This window comes from Alligator mississippiensis, chromosome 12, assembly GCF_030867095.1.
Source record: "Alligator mississippiensis isolate rAllMis1 chromosome 12, rAllMis1, whole genome shotgun sequence".
Classification (NCBI taxonomy): Eukaryota; Metazoa; Chordata; order Crocodylia; family Alligatoridae; genus Alligator; species Alligator mississippiensis.
This window is the reverse complement of record NC_081835.1, coordinates 30,987,677-31,010,779: the sequence shown is the minus strand read 5'-3', so window position 1 is coordinate 31,010,779 and position 23,103 is coordinate 30,987,677. Positions and strand designations below refer to the sequence as shown.

The 23,103-nt window shown below is 44.7% G+C and overlaps 1 protein-coding gene across 6 annotated transcripts in view; it reads left to right on the top strand.

Annotated features, from left to right (window-relative positions):
- PPARG (peroxisome proliferator activated receptor gamma) overlaps window positions 1-23,103 on the top strand; it is a 119,133-nt gene that overhangs the window by 48,122 nt on the left and 47,908 nt on the right. For 5 of the 6 annotated variants that reach the window (XM_019494843.2, XM_019494928.2, XM_019495022.2 and 2 more), the window contains 2 exons: window positions 15,342-15,569; window positions 22,929-23,098. In XM_019494843.2, coding sequence (XP_019350388.1) covers window positions 15,350-15,569; window positions 22,929-23,098 — 390 coding nt within the window. In that variant the 5' untranslated portion in view covers window positions 15,342-15,349. 6 annotated transcript variants of the gene reach the window in all.

Below are 23,103 nucleotides of genomic sequence, written 5' to 3'. Positions count from 1 at the left end.
AGTCATATCTCAAGATTGTACGATGAATCAGTAGCAGAACTATGACTCCCCATTTTCCAAAAGAGTACATTTTTTCTTGACCAAACTGTCTTTCTACCAGAATGGCTGAGCATCTACAGCTCCCTTTGATTTCAGTTACAGTTGTGAGAACACAGCATGTGTGAAAAATCAGGCCCCAGCTATCTCAAACTGGTTACTTAGAAAACAATACATCATTAGCAGCCAATGAAGTAAAACATTTTGCAAGTGATTTCCCCGAGGCAAACAGAAACTCTGTGGCAGAGGCAGAGAGTACTTAGTCCCTGTAGGTAGAATTCAGTGGATTTAACCATGAGACAATTCTTTCTTTTCCTATAGTACTTTTCTGACCCTCTGTCCCCTTGCAATATAAATGGAACTTTTTACTTCAGAGGAAATGGTGCATGTAATTAGGGTGAATGATATTGGTAGGGATATGTGGAAAACTTGCACTGTTCCTGTGGTGAGGATCAGCAACTATGCAGGAATGTCAAGCCGATAGTTTTACATCTTTTAAGGTTAGGGGTGACTGTGGTCTCCTCTAAAGATGGACAGTTTCAAATGTAACACCCTATTTATGTCAAATTATTTCACTATGGCCTGATCCTTCTCCCATTGAAGTCATTGGCAAAACCCTTATTAGTTCTGTGGGAGTAGGACTTGTATATAGCATGTCAGTGTAATTTGTAAAATAATTTGTAATCAGTCAGTCACACACCACAAAAATTCAAACTGTACATGTAATATCTTTCAGTACAAAAATTAAAGCAATCTCAAAATAATATATTTATCTCTGTGTATGTGTGTATTTGCAACCAGTTTATTTTAATTTTTTTTTAAGTCCAGATTTTTTTGGTATTTTTCCTCTTCTGCTGTTGTGTAGCCTGGATTAAAGTAGGGCATTCTGGCTGCTTCATTTAAATGGCTGGTAACATTTTGATAGTTTTGTCTATATGAAAAGAGTATGTCTAGAATGTTGTACAACAGGCCTTTCAGGGTAACTGAGAGTAAGTTTTGTTTATGGTAAGGGATAACTTGTGACCCAAGCTGTTTTTCATACCATGGTAATCTCTTATTTTATATCTTTTGTTTACTGTTGCCTTAATAAGGAAAAAATTGCAGTGAATTACCCTCATACAAATTTGGAACTGGTTTTATTTGCAAATCATGTTGAATGGAATTTCCTAGAGATATGACTGCTTTCCACAATCAGCACCAAATCAACAATACATTGTCATCAGGGCTGCTCCTAAAATTATACAGGTTGATAACTCTTCCAGGCAAATATTGCACAAGTTCATGCGTCTCTTCTTTACTTCCTTGTATATAAACCTCCATATGCTCTCCCTTTCATTTCTTGTCCTTATTATGACTGAATGTGGAAGCATTTCCATATATATCTTTATGTGAAAGATGTCTCTGCTGCCACTTTAGGCTGGCTGAGAACTAAAATTCATAAGTCAGAATTTGCAGTGTGGAGTGGAAATTCTCCCCCAGTTTATACTGAATCCCCTTTGCCTGGAGAGACATATTGAGTTTTATGGCACTGCCCAGAATTATGAAAGTGCTTACTGAGATTGTTACCCCTGAGCCATTGTTAGTTGTTGGAAAATACCTCAGGGCTATGAAAAAGGCTACAATTAAAATCCTTGTTGGTTTGTACGTATAATTTCTTATGGGCAAGAAAAGCCAGACAAAAAAACAAAACATAAGGGTAATTAAATACAGTAACATGTCTCATAACTGAACTGTTAAACATAAATACTGGAGTACTAATAACCATTTTAGTTCAGTCACATAAGAACGAGAATAAAATTAGCACTTGTTTAAATTTTTTATTTAGTTTAATATTAAGAAATAGAACAGAAACTGGATAAAAGTCTGTGGTAGAATCCATCTATTTTCAACAATGCATTTATTTAACTGAATAAAGTATCTTTAAGTAAATCTGAGACTAAAACAAATGGCTAAACAGTTGTCAGCTTACATATGTGAAGATTTTAACTCCTAAACTATAATGAGTAATTCACAACTGCTCTGATTTTGAGATAAAATACTGAGCAAATTCAAAAGGTTGAATAATTCTGAAACATCTGTAAATTATACTGGCTGCAGTATCACTGTTGCCTGGCTCTTCTTATTTTCATAAATGCCCTATAGATGAAGTTTGATATGAAAAAGAGTGACACAAAGCTGTGATATATTTGAAGCTTGAGATATTCCTGTGTGCAGAATACTAGCCGTCTTGAACTCCCTGGTATAAGTCATACTGCATTTTTTCCCAACCAGCAAGTCAGAAGTGCACCTGTGCACTTAATGCTAGGGAGCCAAGTTGTGTGCTAGCAATTATACAGCCTTGTAATGGCAGGGTGGGGGGTAGGGGAGGAAATTAGCTGCTTACAACTCCTTGCCCAATCTGAATAAGGGACAGACAGCTAGACACAGATAGCTAGACTTACAATGGAAAAAGCAAGAGGAGGCAAAAGTCACCATTCCCTTCATACACAATTAGCTGTGCTGGCTTGTGGTGCTAGCTGGTCACAATGTTGGAAAATATACTACGTTGCTTAAAGGCGTGTGATATATTTTCTGTCCTCTGAATATAAGGAAGGTCTCAGGAATATTTTGCCTTTCAGGGATGCAGTGTTTCTTTGCTGTGGCTAAATACTGTGATTTACTGCCTGAATCATATCCTTAATCTGCCAAAAACAAATCCATTGCATTTCTGCAGGCAATGTGCAAGCAAATTGGCCGAGTCTATGGTTTGTTCTTATAAGCCACTGGTGCTCAACCAGATCCAGTCAGGAAGGCCATGTCAACTGGCCCATGGTTCTCCCCAGGGGTCCAAAAATCTGGTGGGGGGGTGGTGGTAACGTTAACTGTAGCTCCCCTGCTGAGAAATTTCTAGACCCCTGGGAATCCCTATGGGCCAGATAACATGGCCATATACATTAGCTCATCCTAGCATGTAGTGAGGCTGGCATGCAGGTCACTCCATAGCCAGATCCAGCACATGAGATTGGGCTAGCATGCACAGCTAGATCTGATGTATGGGGCCAGGACAATGTCACATTGAAACCATTTACTGACCCTTTGCTCGATCAGGCCTGTAGACTGACCACAAGCACAGGACCCAGGTCACGGACTGGTTCCATGCCACTTATCTGGCCCATGTGGCTGAAAGGTTGAGCACCACCGGTATAGGCTAAAGGTATAGGCCAAATTAATCAAGTTAAATGGGAAAAAATAAGAAATTTATAGCCTATTACTAACATTCTTTTTATGAGTAGTACCACTGGGTGCACCTACACATGCATTAAGGCACTTTTTCTAATTTGCATTAAATTTAGTACCTCCAGTGTGAGGTACTAAAGAAATGTGCATTAGGCTGCCTTCATGTGCAGTAATGAATTGCACAGTAGCCTATTTTACTGTTCATGAGCATAATCACAGAGTTTATGTGATGCTTTAATGCACAGTAAAATAAGCTACTGCACATTAAGGCGCACATGTAGACGTGCCAACTGACTTCAATCAACCAAGAAGCCCTTACATCTTAACAGTAGACTGGATATACATGATACAATTGCTAGACACCTGAAAAACGAATTTGGCCTTCTGAAGCAGCTGTAAAAATAGACCACTTAATGGATTTTTTAAAAATATGTGTATAGAAGCATACTGGTTTGACTTAATTAAATCTTGTAGTTGCACAAAGAAGTCTTGAAAAAAATCATGAGATACTGACCTACAGAAGGTGAGGCATGCATAGGCCTTTGTTCAAGGAATTGTAAATGTCTTGTGACCCAAAATGTTATTGTGCAATAAAAATAAGAGTGGTATAAAAGGAAATTAGAATGTGACCTATAGTAACCAATGGTTGCAACCACTGTTTCCTTCCTTGTTCTTGGTATGCAAAGAACAAAGGAGGAATATAGACTATAATTCAGCATAGTCTTGAAGATTTTATTTCCCCTTCCACCACACACACACACACACACACACACACACACACGTTATAAAGACAAACTAAATAAAGTGAGAAATAGCCAGGAAAGACCAGCTTGTACAGAACCCAGCCCCTCAGATTAAACAATCATTATAATTGGGAAAAATGGAATCTGCTTATTTTAACTTGCATTGTCTCCCTTAAAACTTAATAAAAAAGAAAAACATTTCATAATTCAGGCCTGAAAACATGTTAGGAAAGTGCTGTGGTATTATCAGCCAGATGTGCTGTCCACTGACTGTACCATCCCTGCCTCTATCTGCAGATAGAAGGAAGATACCAGGCTTGTCCATACCAAGTAACAGTGAAGTTTAGGCATACAAATGCTAAACGCTGCATTTTATTCAGTAATAGCATACTTCTAGAGCTAAAAAGAAAATAAAATGTTAGTGTCATGGGACAGGGTCCTGCAGGATGGCTATGATCTTCCCAAGGCCCCATCACCGTGCCAAGTTGCCCCAATGGGCACCCTCGATTCTCGCCCGCCACGTCTTTGATGGTAACTATATAGTAGGGAGGCTGCCTTTACATCCTCGTGGACACGTTTTGCTGTACTCTCTCTAACCCCATGGGCTCCCAGATCTCTTGTGGATCCCGTTTACAGTGGGTGTTTTGGGGCACCCTAGCCTTATGGGCTATGCGTGGCTCCAAATACCCCTTTACCACACCCCAAGCCTCACAGATGGTACCAACATTGTTTGGTCTGGGCCCTGTTGTAATTTGGCCCCTTTGTCCTCCCTGGCCCTGTCTTGCTCTGCGCCTTCATTGGCGCCTGGGCTCTCCGTGGCCCTGTCTCGCTTTGCACCTCTCTGGCGCCCAGGTCAGTACACCCCCAAATGCTGTGCCCTCTCTGGCACTGGGGTCCCCATGAGACATCCTCCAACCCCCAATAGCCTCACCCAAGCCACCGGTCTTAAACAGCAAACAAAACACAAGCCCTGGGCTATAACATAAATTCAAGCTGCCCAGCTATAACATCATTCAAGCCACACCAGGGGTGCTCTGTCCCTCACCAGTATCAGAGGCTATACCTGCAGTCAGGCCTCTCTGCTTTGGTTCCTCCGGGAAAGGAACTGCCATCCTGGCCTCAGCCCTGGGATTTATATGTGAGCCAGGCCCTGCCCCTTCCGATCAGCTGACCGCTGGCAGGTGTGGGCCACTAGCTCACTCTGATTGCCCTGGTAACCAGCAGCTGGGGCTCCCCACTCACTGCTAGGGCTCTTTCCCTAGCAGTTTCTACTCTTTAAAGAAGCAGGGCACCTCAGTGCTCTGTGACACACCTCTCCCCTTAAGAACCTAACTCACCTGAGTGGGTTTTCACATTTTCGGGTATTGCATCCGTTGGGCTTCTCTCAGCCTTTCTTCAGTCACCCGGCAACTCAGAAACAGGAGGTGGAGGTTTTCAGGCACCTCCTACTTGCATTTTCCCCAGGGGTGCACCATGTGGGATTTGCCCGGAGTTACCCTGCCACAGGTAGTCCCTCCACATTAGCCAGCCTTGGTAGAGTAACTTAGGCCTGTCTTTTCTCCTCTTCTACAGCTCTTCAACATGAAGAGAAAGCCTCCTCCCTCCTCCTGGGAGAGCTGCCTCCTACTATTTGACGTACCTTTTCCCCTTTACTCCTCAAGTGCCCCGGACCTCCTTTTCTTTGGGCCCCTTATAAAGAGTCCCTTCTCCCTCTAGTTTCCTGCCAGTCCATGAGCCTTCCCCAAAGCTCCCACTGTACCCTAAGGGCTCTCTGGGCATGTTCCTCCCTCCAAAATTCTGTCTTCCGCCAGGCCCTGTATACACCTTCACAAAGGCTACTCTCCCGACTCTAGCTTCAACTAATTTCCTCAGGGTCCACCATTTAACTTGCCCTGGGATGTTACAAACATATACGCAAGGCCTTCGTCCCCCTATTCATTCTTCCTCTAGCCAAATTACCTTTGGTGTTGAGGAACCTTTTGCTTCCTTAGCTCGGTCTGCTGTCTGAGTCTGGCATGGCCTTTGCTTCTGTGCAGGGCTTGGTAGCTTGCCCTCAAGATAGAGCTCAGGGCATACTTCTATTTTTCCCCTAGCTTCCCTGGGGGGGTTGGCCTCTATTCCCTGTCTCGGGCTCTTGGGCCCACCTTTTACCTAGGGCTTCTGCCACTCTCTCTCCTTCAGAACCTGTATCTGGTCTACTATATGCCAGAGCCTGGGCCATCTTTGGTCTCTGGCCTTTTTGTTTTGGACATTGCTCCTTTTGAGTGTGCCCTTGGTAGCTTAGCTCACTGTTCTTGCTTCTCACACTGACCCGCTCACTCTCTTGCACAGCTGCCATATCCCCCTCATCTACTTCCATCTGTTGTACCTATTTTGGCACTATCAATATCCCAGTACAATCCCTGCTGGCCAGTCTTTCTAGTTTCTCTTCCAGGCAGTTCATTTCCTCTGCATACTGACTTACCCACTAACCCCATTTTTGCTCCAGGTACTCGATAACTATGGGGATACTTTCTTCCCCTGTTGTTGTAGAATCCGTTTCAGGAGGTCCCTCCGTCATTGTATTCTTTTCCTGCTGCTCTGCTGCCCCCTCATTCCTGGGGCTTTCTAGCCCAGTATTTTTGGGTGGTTCTTGGTTTTCCTGGACCTTTAGGCACGTCAGCCGCGCAGTCTCCACCTGTCTTTCGGTCTCTATCAAGATCCCTTTCAAGTCTTCAAGCTCTCAAAAATGCTCCTGGCATTGTGCATTAGCCCTGGATGCATGTTCTTCCAATTGCATGCCTATTGCAATCAGTTTATCCCTCTGTTGTTGAGTGCTCTGTAATGTGTGCTGCTCTCTCTCTGCTTGCAACGCCGTCTCCCTGGCTGTGCTCTCTTCTAAAAGGGTCTTCAGGGACTGTCTCTCTTCCCCCAGTTGGTCCTTTTCCTTCTTCACCTTTTCCCACTGAGCCCACAGTTCCGCACACTCCTCAGTTCTGGCTCTTACCTCCGTTTTGAGGGACTGTGTCTAATCTTGTAATGCCTCAAGACTCGCTATGTATCCTCTCACTTTCTCCATTTCTTTTGCTATAACTTTCCCCGTCTCTTCTGGCTGGTTATGGCTCTCCATTAGCTTTTCTCACAGCTCTTCAACCAGGTGTTCGGCCTGGAAGCATCACTCTTGCCAGCTGTCCAGGTCCTCATGCAGGCCTTCTTTCTGGAGGGCTCCTATGAGGCTCTTTAATATTTCTAGCTTCTGTAGTACCTCCTTTTGTTCTACTATCTGGGCTATACCAGGTTCAGGAGACTTACTCCTCCATTCAGCCATCTCCTTCTGCATCTCCTGCAACTTCTACTCCCTCTGTCTGCTCTTCTTGGCCTCATCTGCCATGAGCCGTTCCAGCGCTCGAGTTTTCTCTACCTCCACTGCAATCAGGTGCTTGATCTCCTTAGACCTGCCTTCTTTCTTCCCGGGTTGTGCTTGCAGCTCTAAAGTGGCCACTTTCACCTCAGCTTGCTCCTTTTGTGACTTCACCGTTTCCAACTCAAACTCTAGACGGGCAGCTTTTTCCTCAACATCGTCTGCCCACAACTGCCAGGTAAAGGCCTCTTTCTGCCTGCCTTCCAGACTCACTATTTCTGCCATGGTTCTACTTTATTCCTAGGCCAAACCTAACGTCTTCCCCTCTATAGTCTCTAATGGCAGTCTAGTCTCTAATCTTGATTCGTCTTCCCGAGCCCTGGTCTCACTGCCTTGCACTTCACTATATCTGTTCTAGCCCTAAGGTTCATTCCCCTTCTCAGGGACATGGGTTCCTTCCCCGTGCATGGCTGGCTTCCTGTCCAATGCACCAGTTGTCATGGGATGGGGTCCTACAGGATGGCCGTGATCTTCCCAAGGCCCCCTCACCATGCCAAGTTGGCCCAATGGGCACCCTCGATTCTTGCCCGCCACATCTTTGATGGTAGCTATATAGTAGGGAGACTGCCTTTACGTCCTCGTGGACGTGGTTTGCTGTACTCTCTCTAACCCCATGGGCTCCCGGACCCCTTGTGGATCCCATTTACAGTGGGTGTTTCAGGGCACCCTAGCCTTATGGGCTATGCGTGGCTCCAAACAACCCTTTACCCCACCCCAAGCCTCACAGATGGTACCGACATTGTTTGGTCTGGGCCCTGTTGTAATTTGGCCCCCTTGTCCTCCCTGGGCCTCCGCAGCCCTGTCTCGCTCCGCGCCTTCACTGGCGCCCGGGCTCTCCGCGGCCCTGTCTCGCTCCGCGCCTTCACTGAACCCCTAATGCTGCGCCCTCTCTGGTGCTGGGGTCCCCACACTTCCATGGGTCCCCATGAGGCCTCCTCCCTCCCCTAATAGCTTCACCCAAGCCACCAGTCTTAAACAGCAAACAAAACACAAGCCCCTGGGCTATAACATAAATTCAAGCTGCCTGGCTATAACATCTTTCAAGCCACACCAGGGGTGCTCTGTCCCTCACCAGTATCAGAGGCTGTACCTGCAGTCAGGCCTCTCCGCTTTGGCTCCTCTGGGAGAGCTCCTTCCCCCTTGACTGCTGGCAGGGAACTGCCGTCCTGACCTCAACCCTGGGGTTTGTGTGTGAGCCAGGCCCTGCCCCTTCCAGTCAGCTGACCACTGGCAGGTGTGGGCCACTAGCGTACTCTGGTTGCCCTGGTAACCAGCAGCTGGGGCTCCCCACTCACTGCTAGCGCTCTTTCCCTAGCAGTTTCTACTCTTTAAAGGAGCAGGGCACCTAAGTGCTCTGCAACAGTTAGTAATATTTCCGTTTTTTTGACAGAAACATTTCTCATTTTTTGTTCTAAATGTTGGTGTTCCAGGGTTATGGAAGTGTGACCCTACTGCTGCTACATGTATGTAACTCCTTCTGAAGCCAAAGGGAGTTTTCCATGGCCAAGGAAATCCTAATAAACTAAAAGTACCCTTGTTTGGACCCCTCCTTGGAGAGGTAGGAGAAGTCAGCCTTACCCCTTGGAGAAGATTGCATTAAAGCCAGTCATTGGATAATCATGTGTTTGTCTACAACATAGTAGTAGATTGGCATTGATGGTCATGAATAAGAATGCCTGTAATTCATACTCATTTTTTTATGTGTAAGAAATAGTATACAACAATCAACTAAAGCAAAAATGCAGTTTCTCCAGGTTCAGTGTATATGTACACATCACACATTTGGGTTTTTTTAAAGGAAAGCCTATTTCATGCCATAATGCTAGAGCTGCTTATGATGACAGTTTTGATTAATTTCTATCTAACACAGAAGACAGTCTGTTTTAGTAGATGTGATCTTATTTGATCCAGGTCTTATTATAAAACTGGATCTTTTTCTTCTTGTCCTAAATTAAGGAGATGCTTATAATCACATCCCTGCTAATGGTCCTATAGTTAAATGTTCCTCAGGCTGCTATATTGGGGCTTCACAGGAACACGTGACAGTGCAAGCACACAGATAGTGCAAGAGGTTCTATAGCCAGTCTCTCTTTAAATAGCACAAGAAACAGATCTAGAAAAAAACAAAAGAACACAAGTATGCATTTCCCTGCTGCAGTTTCTTCACCACTTTGCTTGCTAGAGTCCAAGGCCTGCTCCACCTCCTTTCTACATACCACCACATGCAGTCTTTTCTGAATCAGGCAGTCAGTTACCTGCTTCCTTAGCTGGTCCTGTGATTTAAAGGACCCATGAGCTTTGAAACTGCTAAACTTCCCTTATCTCTTTTCATCTGAGTTTCCTCCTAAGTCTTTCAGGTTTGTCATTTTTAGGACTCAGGAAGCACCTGTCCTCCTTCTTATTCTCTTGTTTGGGGACTTTCCACTCTTTCAAAACCCAGCCCCCTTCCAAGAAGTTGGATAAAACTGGTTTTAAAAGCTTTGACCATCCCATTGTTCTGAGGTGCCCTCACCAGAATGAAAGCCATCAGTTTAACAACCCTCCAGTGTCCCTGTTCTTGACCTAACACAGCTCTGACAATAAATGGTGCATTCAACATACATTCAATGATTCAGTAATTTCATGAATTATGCATAGATAGATTCCCTAGTCATCACACCTAGGTACTGTGCTATAGCATAAAATATAGCTTAATGAGCCTTTGAGCTAATTTGATTACCTCATAGCAGTTTGCAAACTGAAGCATATTAGTTAGAAAGTATAACTCGTTGACCCCTTAAAATGATGTGAATATAATGCATGGATTATCAATAATGTATAGATATTTTGGAGTTCTTATTTTGATGCTTCCTTTGAAGACTAACCTCAGTGCATCACTGTGGTTGAGTTTAATGGCAGTTCTACTTTCATATACCTGAATTCTGCAAAGGGTATCCTTAACATTAAACACATGATCAATCACTGTTAAACAAACACCTTAAATTTATATTTAACTTTATGCATGTGCTGTAACTGTAGACATGGGCCACATACAAGTGACACCTTTTTACTGAAGAATTCACTACTCTTTTGGTAGAAACTAGGAGCATACAAGTGTTCATTCAGTTTCTCCAGAAGGAAACATGACCTCTGTAGGAGAGGGATCTTAGTTAAGACCTGAAAGATTTTCCATGTGCAAGTTTCTCTCACAAGACTGAAGGCCTGTATGCTTCTGCTAGACTCCTCTGTGAAGCACGAGCCTCCACTCTGGGGAGGCCCCACTCTTCAAGCTTGGGAGACACTTATGCACAACTCACTTCTGATCATAGAGGAGGTAAGCTGTTGCTACCCCTCTGAGCCATCCTGAGACCAGGGACTTCAGTGTTGAGAACACATGGGGGGCATTGCTCTGCTGCTCCACTCCCCTCCCAGTCTGATATGGGACAGCAAGCATGTGGCTGTGCAAGTGCCACATGGAGAAAATTCCCCCCTGTGCAGCATTTGTATATATGCAGGGCTAACAGGCACACAGGTCATGGGGAGCTCCAGAGCTTCCCTGACATGGCATTTAAAAGTTCCTTGCCTCGTGGCCCCCAAGGTGCTGTAGGACAAAGTGAAAAAGTCTGCTGGCTGCTGGGGTTGTAAGGTTCCTGGTGGGAACCTCAGTTTCCCAGACTGGGAACCTTGCACTTTACCCACTCACCTGACAGCCCATTTGCAGACCAGGGCACCAGTCCCAATGCCAACCTAATCTTGATGCTGATGCCACACTGGGATACCAGGGTTTGGGAATGGGCAGGGCACATTGTCCCACTGTCTTCATTCCTTCTTCAGACTGCAGCCACCCCAGTCTGGGGAATGGGAAAAGGGCATTGCCTTGCTGCTCCACTCCCTTCCCAGTTCAGTCTATGTGAGAGGAGTAGAATGACAGAAAATGTCTTTCCCTGCTACTCTGTTTCTCCCCACCCCACCCCACCCCACCCCTTCCCCATCTGGGAATGGGAGGAATAGAGCAGACAGTGCTGCCCATGGTTTCTCCAGACCAGGGTCATGCTGGTCTGGGGACGGCACATGGAGCAGGGAAGAGAGACTAGCTGTGCGCTGAACGCCTATACTGTTCTCTCACCTAAACAGATTTCCAGTGCTGGAAATTTCTGACATTCATAATCATGGGGTTAAGTCTCATTAACAGCACTGCTTACAGTGTCAAATACTTCACTGAACTAAACAAGGATGTATTTAAGCAAATGATTGCTATGATGTTTCAGAATGGACTCCTAAGGAGAAGGTTCAACTAGTTAAACAAGCTACTGATAATTTTTTCATTTATACTTTTTAATGCTTTTATTTGGAAATCTGATTAATTAAAAAGAGAGACAATTCTACTATGGATATACAGGGATATTTGGAATTTGTGGAAATAATATATTTTTAATGAAATCTAAAACAAGTCTGAAAGTTTGACAACCAATAATATAAATTCACAAGGTCATTTTGGCTTGTTTAAGTTAGCCAGGAATTACCATTAATCAGATCTTGCTTCTGCTAAGAGTAGGTTGGGGTCCAACTGTTGAGAATTTGTGGGAACAGGGAGATGAAGGGCTTGCTAAGGAGCTGCCTAGTACTTCATCCTAGAACAATTTCAATTTAGTGGGCTCTTCTTTCCTAATCAGTTAGATCTTCCCTCTCACCTGAAGTTTAGAAATGAGAAGTAGATCCTAGAATCATGTGAGTACTTGCTTGTAAAAAGTCCGCAATTTCTGCTGTGATACATCCATATCTAGAACCACTGTCCAAAAAAAGAATAACCATCTATGAATAGGGTGACCAGGGCTGTGCGAAACAGTGCTGTTTCATTTCAACTTATGTTTCACCATTTTGACAGGACAGTGTTTTGTATCGATGTCTCGTTTTGAAGCACTGCTCCGTTCTGTTTCATTGAAACTTTTGCTATTTTGATGCTTTTTCGATGTCTTGCCCATAGACTATAATGGGGGATAACGAAACTGCCTATAACTGTCATTTCTTGCCTGATTCAAATTAAAACAGCAGGAATGCTAGCCCCTGTAGAGGCCACAAAGCCTGCCAAGCTTCAAGGAGATAGGTGCATGGGTTTCTGGGAAACTGCACCTCAAGCTGCTAACAAGCAAAACTTGTGTCACGTATGTGAGTTAAGGCACAGTACGGTGAAAATAGAAGGCAAGGTAGCTCCTTCTGAGTCCATGAAGCCTGCCAGGTTTCAAGGAGATAGGTGCAGGCGTTTCTGGGAAACTGCACCTCAAGCTGCTGTGTGTTAAGGCGTGCCCTGACTGGTGCTAGGGCCTCTACATGACGTGGTAGAGTGCCCCAATTAAGACTCCTCCTTCCCTACAGCCTCATTCCAGTCCACCACTTTAAATAACACCACATAATAATAACTTAGTAAGCAGATACAGTAGCACCAGCAGCATCTCAGGCAGCCAAACTGTCACAGAGCATTTTTTTCCTCTTCTGCAGCAGCTTCTTCTCCAGCATCTGCCAGAGAATGCTCCCTGCCAGCCCCAGCCCTGGGGCTTAGATGTGCCCAGGGCCCTGCCTCCTTCCGCGCAGCTGACCGGGGACAGATGCTAGGGGTGTTGGTCTAAAGACATGGCACTGGCAGACAAGGTTCTTTGGGTCAATCTGGTATCTTTTAGTAGACCAACTGAATAATTAGAGAAATATATCTTAGCAAGGTTTCGGGTTGAAACCTTGCGGGGTGGGGAATGGGGGCAGAGGATATAGCAGGTAGAAGTGGAGAGGTACCTGGGGAGTCAGATGTCTGGCAGGTTGTAGTGTGGCAGAATTCCACTGTCTATATTGAGTCCATGAGTTTCTGTACCTAGGAGATTGATGAAGTGCAGTTCATAGGCTCATCTGTGAAAAGTGGTTCGTCCCTCTTCCCCCAACATCCCAAGCAATCCCTCACCCCCTGATGCCTCCATTACCATTTTCACTGACTGGCTTTCTTGCTTGCATTGCATGCCAGCCTCTTGCTTCTTTGCTATTCCTTCCATCCAGGAACAGCACACACACCAACTGCAGGTGCTTCCTCAGCCTAATGAAGGATACCTGAAAGCTGGTATCCCAGGCAGCTAAGCTAAACTCACCTGGAGCCTCAGAACTCCACTGCAACCAGCAAGTCTCAGGCCTGTCAAAGAAATGATGGGTCTGGGCTTTCACCAGCCAGGACTGTGTGCGTGTGTGTGGTGGCTGGAGGTTATGGTGCCTCCTACCCATCTTTCACCAGGGAGATCCTTGGTCCTGTCATTTCCTGAGGCTGCCGCACCACCAACAGTCCCACCATGCCTCCCAACCCTGGCAGAGTGCAGCTTTACTGGTCATGCCCAGGACCTGGGGCCTCCTCCTTCCCCAAAGCACCAGCCCATACTTCCACGTTTGTCCTGGCATGGGAGCTCAGCAGGAACATGTTCTTCCCCTACTCACTGGTGATGCAGTGAGTGCTGCTTCCAGCTCTGAGAGCGGGGCATTAAATGTTTTTTAAAAAATGAAAAAAGGAAAAGGATGTGGACAGAGTGAAGAGGGTGGCACTCACTCCATCTGCAGGTAGAGCTTGGGAAACCCCAGCAGCGGGAGGTTCACCTTGAGGAACACCAGCTGCTCCACTAAGCCAGGATCCAAGGAGGTGCGATGGTGTGTCACTACATCACCAGCAATACTGAACACCCTCTTGCTTGGAACACAGGTTGGTAGACAGGACAGGGCAGTTGTTCATGGGCAACCGTGCCCAGATCCTGCCACATCTGTCACGAGCTTTGCCCATCAGCAGCTAAAGGCGCAGGGCTTTAGAACCCAGAAGTCCCTGCACCTATCTCCTTGACAGCTGGCAGGATTTGTGGCTTCAGCAAGGGCCACCATCCCTGCAGTTCTCAGCCCGCTGCACCTTAACACACACAGGTTCATCTGTCATGAGTTTTGCCTGTCAGCAGCTTGAGGTGCACTTCCCCCCAAGCCCATGCACCTATCTCCTTGAAACTTGGCAGGCTTCATGGCCTCAGCAGGGGACACCACCCCTGCAGTTTTTACCCCCCTGTGGTGTAACACGTACAAGTGACATGAGTTTTACTTTCAAGAATTTGGGGTGCAGTTTTCCCCAAACCCCTACACCTATCTTATTGAAACTTGGTAGGCTTCATGCTCTCAGCATAGGCTACCATCTCTGCAAGTTTCATCCAGATCAGACAAAAACAACAAAGTTATAGATATTTCATTGATTCCCCATTACACCCTATGGCCGGATCTCCAAAGCAGCTCTGAAGCTTCAGAGCCATTTCTGCCGAATCGAAGCGGGAACCCAATCCGGAGCTCTGGATTGGATCCCTGGCATCTGAAGCAGCCGGATCCGAAGCTGAATCATATAGCTGCCTATTCACACAGGCCTAATTAAGACCATTAACAAAAGAGACAGGGGTGTTAACACCTGTGAAGTGAGAGCAGTTAGCAGGAATCAGTTAGATTATGATGAGACATGAAATCAATTGACTCCCTCAGCCAGTCCTGAATAGAAATGCTGCTGCTGTCCTGTACATTTGTCTTTAAATTTGGGTTGAGCAGGAATGAAAATGGGTTGTGATTGCACCACTCCACCCCCTTCTGGATCTGCCCCTGCTGGACTCCGCCCCTCCCTAAATGGGGCTGCTGGAGGGAAAAGAAGGAAAAGAAGCAGAAGCCACTTTACAGCATCTTCCTGCTTCTTTTTTGGGCAGAAAAAAATTAGCTTCCCAGCTTACAACAATGTATTCCAGTTCTGGGGAAAGGTGTGCAAGTTAATATGATAGTTTAAATTCTCAGTATATCATGCTTCCTGTGTATATTTTTGTCATTTATTCCCAAAATCACTTTGTCATATGAAGCTTTCAAGCCCCATTGCACAAAGAAAAAGCCAACTCTTTAAATGTCTGTCTGTTTTTCTCCTTTTTTTTTGGTAGGAATTACAATGGTTGACACAGAAATGCCATTTTGGCCGATTAATTTTGGAATTAACTCAGTGGATCTCTCTGCAATGGATGATCACTCCCATTCCTTCGATATAAAGCCATTTACAACCGTTGATTTTTCTAGCATTTCTTCACCACATTATGAAGATATTCCTCTTGCAAGAACTGACCAGACAGTCCTTGATTACAAATATGACATCAAGCTTCAGGAGTGTCAAAGTAAGTAATTTCTTTTTACATCTCAGAATATACCTATTTGAATTGCATAGTGCTTTAAGAAGCATGCCCTCAACAAAAGAGCTTTGTTTCAGACCCTTTGGAATAAGGGTCACATCTTTAGACAAAAATGTTCTTGAAGCTTTATTTAAAAAATAACCAAATCAAATATCTTTCATCTAGGGCTGTGCAAAGCTTCGGGTAGTGATTAAATTTGGAGGAGATTTGGCCCGATTTGGTGGCCGAATCTCTGAATACAAATCAAATCAGGGGAGCAATTAAAAGGTCTGAATTGATTCAAAGCTCTCTGAATCTTCGGAAAAGATTCGGAGAGCTTTGATTCTTCGGACAGTCCCTGGTGGCTGTAGCAGGGAGCTGGACCCAGACTCCATTCTGGTAAGTGGGAGGGTGATGGGGGAGGGGACCATGGGGGACCCCTGCCAGCCCGTATCCCCTGCCTGCTCCCCCAGCCCTCCCACGGGTGCCCCATCTACCCCAGCTCCTGGCATTTTTTTAAAAAGCCCCAGTGCTCATTGGGTGCTGCTGAGCGGGGAATCAATCCTGGCTGCCCCCCACTGCCCCACTCTGCATGGAGGTCTCTGCATGAGCCCCCCGACCCCCCCCCCCTCACTCCCCCAGGCTCCCCACGGCTGCCCTGCCTGGGTCAGCGCTGGCCGTTTAAGAAAAAAAAAAACAAGAAAAACCCCAAGACTCACCAGCTCCTGCAGCAGCCTTGGGGCTTCTAGGGTCTCATGTGGATCGCTCCCACCAGCAGGAATGGTGTGTCGGGGGGGGGTTTGGGGGGGAGTTCTTAAAGGGCCATCACGGTGGACAGGGCAGCCATGGGAAGGGCTGGGGCTCAGACAGGGGGGGTTGGGGGGCTCATGGCAGAGCCCGCCATGCAGCATGGGGCAGTGGGGGGCAGCAGGGATCACCACCTGCCCGGCAACACCCACTGAGTCGGGGCTTTTTTTTTTAACAAGTGCCAGGAGCTGGGGTGGGCAGGGCAGCGATTGCCCAGCTGGGGGGGATGGGCCTGGCTGATTTGGAGATTCAGCAGCAGCCAAATCTCTGAATCAGATTTGGCTGAATCAAATCAGGACAGTGATTTGAATCACCAAATTGAATCACTGTCCCCTGAATCAGCCAAATCTGAAGCGAATACTAGCCACTTCGCACAGGCCTGCTTTCATCTGATAAGAGGGCTAGCATTTCCATAGCATGTTACCTAAAAGTGAGAATCTCTTTTGCATCCTAAGCTGTTTAATGAAATCGTGGCCTAAATCTTGTCTGTATTAGGGAAGTTTGTATTAATATGACAATATTGATTTTTCTAATGTAGGGAAGCCCTTAGAATTGTACAGTTTACCTTTGGTATTGCTAGAGGATAGCAAAGAAGCCCCTAGCTTCTGAGTTGTCAGTAACACCTCAATTGAACCTTTCCCAGTCAGGCTTGGTCACCCTACTCCTGCTGAAGATCAGATTATTGACCTTCTGTTGCAAGATCAGCTAGAAGATTCTTTGACCTGATATTATTTTTGTTTGTGGGCAGAAACATAGCTAGGGCAGGGGAACCGGGGCTTCTGCAGCGTCGTGATCACACCAGTGGCAAGAGGCATCTGGAAGTTGCTGCTGCTCTCTTACGTCACAGCTGCCATGGGCAAGTAGCTGCATTGTTAAGCCTCTATTTGGGATTCAGTTCTTTAGCCATTTATTATAGGGAAGATACAAAGAGAAGCTGTGCAGTTCCACTGAACCACTATTTAACCCAATAGGTGAAAAAACATTTTTATATATAACCATTTCTTTGGTAGGAAATACCCATGAGGCTCTAATAACCCAGCATAGAAACAAATAGAATATAAAATCTTGATGCCCTCAATGAGGCAACTTTCCATTAACATGACTGTGAAGACTTTGGGATTTGGTCTTTTCTAACATTCTAAAATATCAGAACGATTTTTATCTTGACATCCAGTTGTTGCAAAGAAGGTGAACTGCAAGTGTTATAAAAAGGTATTTAAAGACTGATTAAAAACCATTGTCCTCCTGTTAAATATCCATGTTCATAATTAATTATTAAATGCATATTTTTGATTTTTTGCTATAATTTATTGTCTGTCAACTGCTAAATTCTGTCCTTAACTTTGCTGGTTTGGAGAGCACCTGTCCTATTCGTATGATTAGTGATCATGGGTAGAAAGATCAATGCTTTCTTTTATGGTCAACACTGTAGATCGTTGAAGATTTACCATATTTGTTTGTGTTTACTGGGATGCTTCAGTGAACAACTTTCATAAGAGAAAGATGGTAACAGTAAGCTGCCACTGGGTGCATCTACATGTGTGCTTTACTGTGGAGTTGACAAATTAGCTCCACAGTAAAGTGACACCATCCACACTCACACTTAGGGCCGGTCCAAGGGTAACTGGCACCTTAGGCAAACTGTTTACCTTGGTGCCCCCACCACTTCCAATATAGAGGAAAATAAGAAGTCTAGAATGAACTTTTACATGTACTTATTTGATATTCAAAATGAACAGTAAAACAATAAAAACAAAAACAGTATTGATTATTTCACACTTTTCATTAACCCTAGCAATTATACTGCAAAAAATCTAATAGAATCTATTATAATGTGTACAATTAAAAGAAAATCTTCACGAACATTTGTGTAAGAAATGAGAACTTTGCTGTTCATGCTTTCAGTTTTGTAAATTCAGAAACAAGTTCTTTAAGACAAAGTTTTCCAGCTATTTCATGTTCTATCAACACGGTGGCCAGTCCAACAAGTCTCTCTTGCAGCATAGAAGAACGAAGGTATGTCTTTATCAATTTTAACTTTGAGAACCTACGCTCCTCACTAGCAAACAGAAACTAGGAGTCAAAAGAATGCAGAGAGCAATGAAGATGTTGGGAAAACTATCAGTTTATATTCAGAAATAAACTTCAGTACATGTTGAGATGTAAGCATTATCCACATCTGTAGATTTTGCCACATCTACAAAATGAATGATCATTGTCATCTGCTCAATATGACTCACATCTTGTGTACAGTCCTGAATTATTAAAAAGTATTTTGCAGAATGGGCAGCTTCTACGATTTTCTCTTTAACAGCATTTGCTAGGAGTTGAATCAGTTCATTCTGTGGCCTTCTGTCATGGTACAGGGTCCCCAGGGACGGCCGTGATACCCCTAGGGCTCCTTGACCTTGCCAGTCCTACCCATTGGACACCCTCTTTCTCACCTGCCACATCTTGTTGGTAATTATCTTGAATAGGGAGGCTGCCCTCGAGTTTACATTGGGCACGGTCCTGATGGACCCCGCTGAACCCTATGGGTTCTTGGACCCTTTTTGAGTCTTGCACAAAAATGGTTGCCTTGGGGCACCTTCAGCCTTATGGGCTAGATGCATGGCTCCAAAACCTCCCTTTTACCATGCCCCAAGCCTTGCAGATGGTATTCACCACTTGTCTCTCTCCATGCCCCCTGGTGCTGGGCTCTCCACAGCCCTGTCTGCACACCCCCTGGCGCTGGGGTCTATTCACCCCCTTCATCTCTATGCCCCTGCCGCTGGGGTCTGCTCACCCCCTACATCTCTGTGCCTCCCTGTCACTGGGGTCCCCACACTGTAGTGGGCCCCCAGTGAGGCTCCTCCTTCCCCAATAGCCTCAGCCTGATCCACCGGTGTTTATAGAAACATCAACCAAAAATATGAGCCCCTGGGCTATAACATAACACAAAAAGTTCAGGGTGTGCTCTGCCCTTTTAAAAGAGTCAAACTTCCTCCCTGGCACTAAGTGCCTTGTAGGCAAGGGTACCTGGTGAGTTCCTGGAGCCCCATTAGCCCTAAGTGCAGCATGTCTGGCAGCTGCAGCATCCCTGGGCAGTTCCTCCCGGGAGGCTCCTTCCCCTTTGGCTGCTGGCAGGGAACTGACCCTCTAGTCCCAGCCCTGGGGCCCTGCCTCTTCTGATCAGCTGACTGGCTGCAGGTACAGGATCATTCCCTCCTTAGGTCTGCTGCCACAATATCCTGCACCTGTGGGGGTTCCTGCCTGACTGCTAGGGTGCACTCTCTAGGCAGTTTCTGCCCTTAAAGGAGCAGGCACCTTAGTGCCCTGCAACACCTTCTTCCAAGTTAATGAACATGTGTTTCATGGTCACTTATTTTATGCAGATGCTCCTTCATGACTGGATCAAACACAGCCAGGTATTCAATAAATTTTAAGAAGTTTCCATTACCAGCACTATATAATTTTTAATTTGTCCTGCAGAATGCCCAGTTTTGCCCACCAGGAACTCTCACTAAAGCAATCAGTCACTCCAATATTTACTGCCAGTATTTTTCTTCTCACTTGATTCCATGTAAATTTTCTTCATCAATAGTTCTCTGGTTTTTCAATCACAGTTCAAGTTCTTTCCAGTTTGGGAAATTTTCCAAATGTTCACAACTTTTTTTCATAAGAAGAGACAATTGCAGATATGTTTTTCTAGTCCTTCGAACTGTTTTCAGTAAGTGATGATGCACCAGTTGCTTTACTGCTAAACAGTTTGCAGCAGAAGCAAAACACTTGAGTCTTTTGACACTGAATATTGTAGCCACTGTCAATACATTTCTTCCCCATTGGTAAGTAATCTCTTGCAATGATGCACAGAGAATTTTCTTTTATTTCCATATTTAGGGAAGTGAAATTCCTGAACTTGTTCAGGTGGTCCATGTTCCACCACTATTTGTCGCACAGGGTCATCACATCTAGGCCATGTAGCAGGGTCACCGTACTGTAACTTGTTTGCACCTTCTTCATCTTTCATATATGTACCTTCTGCTCCCTTATTATCTTTATCTACCTCAACTTCAGCATGTGTGTTTGTAGGTGAATAAATTTTCTCGATTTCAGTGTCAGTTTGATGCTGTGAGCTGCCTTTGTCTTGATGTGAGCTTCCTTCACCTTGATGTTGTGAACTGCTTCCATCTTGATGTGGTTGAAATGGAAGGTATTTCAGGATGGAACCCTTTTGCTTTGCTTATTCTTTTTCCTGTTCAGCTTTTCGTTTATGATACTAAGCTCCAGACGGGTTTTTTCTATCTGCCATGGTACCATTCCCCTGACACGGTTTTAAACTGTTTCAAATAAATTATCAATATAGAGAACAATCAATCTAAGCAGGAGCAATGCATAGGGGCAATGCCGTGAGCGTAGCGGTGCACCCCCTACAAAAAGGCGCTGCCGACATTGTCAGCGGTGCCTGTGGCCAGTGACCCCCCTCCCCCCACTGCTGACACCGCTGGTGGTGTCTACAGGCAGTCAGTGCTCCCTCCGCCATGCTCCTGCCGCCGCCAGGGGCACGTGTCATTCATGAATCTAAGAACAATTTCAAAGAAAATTCTGGCTGTGATGACATTAATAATGTGGACAATTGATTAAATTATCATGAAAGAAATATGGCTAGGCACTGCCTAAAGTGCCTTAATGGGCAAACTGCCCCTGCAATCAGGAAGGTATTTGTTAGGATGTACGACTAAGGGTGTAAACATGGCAACTGGTTATCTAATGTTGGTCAAGACTGCGTGGTCAAGCAGATGTTTTCCTGTTTCCTTAGCATGGTCTTCTATAAAGTAAATTGTCATTATCCATTGAGTAGTTATGTTTATTTATCTCACATATCCTATGATTTCTGGGTCAACCAACCTTACATGTTCTGTACACACAGTCATACAACTGTTTCCTTACACAACAATGATACAGGCATTATATAATGAACTAATTAAAAAATATCTCTTGAGCTTGCTAGCAATTAATTAGCACTCATTCTGCCTTAACACACATATTCTAAATGCCTACGTATCTCTCACATAAGTATCCAAACATAATTTGTACATAAATCCTTATCCCTAGTTCAACTTACTTTAAAAAATCACATGCATTCTTACAAGAATTAAATGTAATGATTCAGCAATCATACTCTGACCATTTCTAGACATTATAAAATTGAGAATATTAAACATGACCACTCAGGTGTACCTACGATAACTACGTCAAGAACTACATTGAGATCTACAAAATCAAACCAAGAAATTCCTACCTTGAAGCCTGTTTCCTGAATTACAGGCACAATTCATATCTGTACCCGGAGTTGGTGTATTTTGGTCATCTTACTCTTGATGAAATCTTAAATGCATCTGATGAAATCTAAGATGCTTTAGATTTTAAAAGGAGTGGTTAGAAGGGAGAAAAATGGTGTAAGAAATTAGTTTAATGAGCTGTAAGATGATATAGGAGTAGGGGTTCATTTTTTAGGATGACACTGCCAGTGGTATGCTCTTGTCATAAGTCCACTTGAGAGTTGAAAAGGTAGGAGTCGCGATTCTAGTGAGCTTTCCTCTGAGATCTTTTCAGAGGTCTTTCTCCCCTTACCGAACCAAAGTTCTTAGACCAAGGTGGTGCCAGGGCTGTTATTTACAATGATGTTCCTGTTATTTTGTTCTGCATATACTTTTGACACCCCCTCCCCAAACTTTGGTGCCCTAGGCGACTACCTAGTTCACCTAATGTTTGTACCAGCCCTGCATACACTGGTATTAGGGTGCAGTAGATTAATTCTTCTGTAAGATAGTACTGTTGGGGATAGTACTGTCTTTTAATGGAGACCTCTGGCCCCTGCCAGACCTCTGGACCCTGACAGCCCCTCCACCACCTGACGCCACCACCCAGAGCCTGGGGCTGACCCCCCATGCCCCTGCCAGCTCAGAACTGCTCTGCCCCAGCTGTAATTGCTGTGGTCCCAGGCACACTTGTAGACCCTGTGCCCAGGAGCAGTTAACTCTGGCAGAAACTGTGCCTAAGTGTATTGTGTTGCCTTAACAGCATGTGTAGATGCACCCACTGAGACTGAACCACATTTTCCAGTAGAAAGACATATTTTTAAGAGCTTAAGCAGCTTTAGAACCATTAACCTCTTTAATGATCCAAAATATCAAACTGACTGGTTCTTTCATGTAATTGTGTTTTTAGACCACATTAGGGACTTCAGCCCTGCATTTGCAATGAATACTACAAGGCCTTTGAACAGTGAGAGAGTACACTACAGATTTGAATTCTGAATCTATGATCCTCTTTCTACTCCAGAGCCTACCATCTTCAGAATTGTTCAGCCTCATTTATAGCCTGCTTATATGGCTGCATGTAGCTTATAGTACTTTACACCTTTTGTTTACAACTCATTATTTTTAATATTTATTAAACAGGGTTAAGAATCTGGCCTTATTTATACTATGGTTGCTAGTTATAATGAATCTATTTATTGTTACTTCTTGACATCTTATTGTACTTTTTGACCAGGTACTATTTTTTCATACACAGGTGCAATCAAAATGGAGCCTCCTTCTCCACCTTATTTTTCAGAAAAAGTCCAGTTGTACAATAAACCTCATGAAGAATCTTCTAATTCCCTTATGATTATAGAATGCAGAGTGTGTGGAGACAAGGCTTCTGGGTTTCATTATGGTGTACATGCATGTGAAGGCTGTAAGGTAGG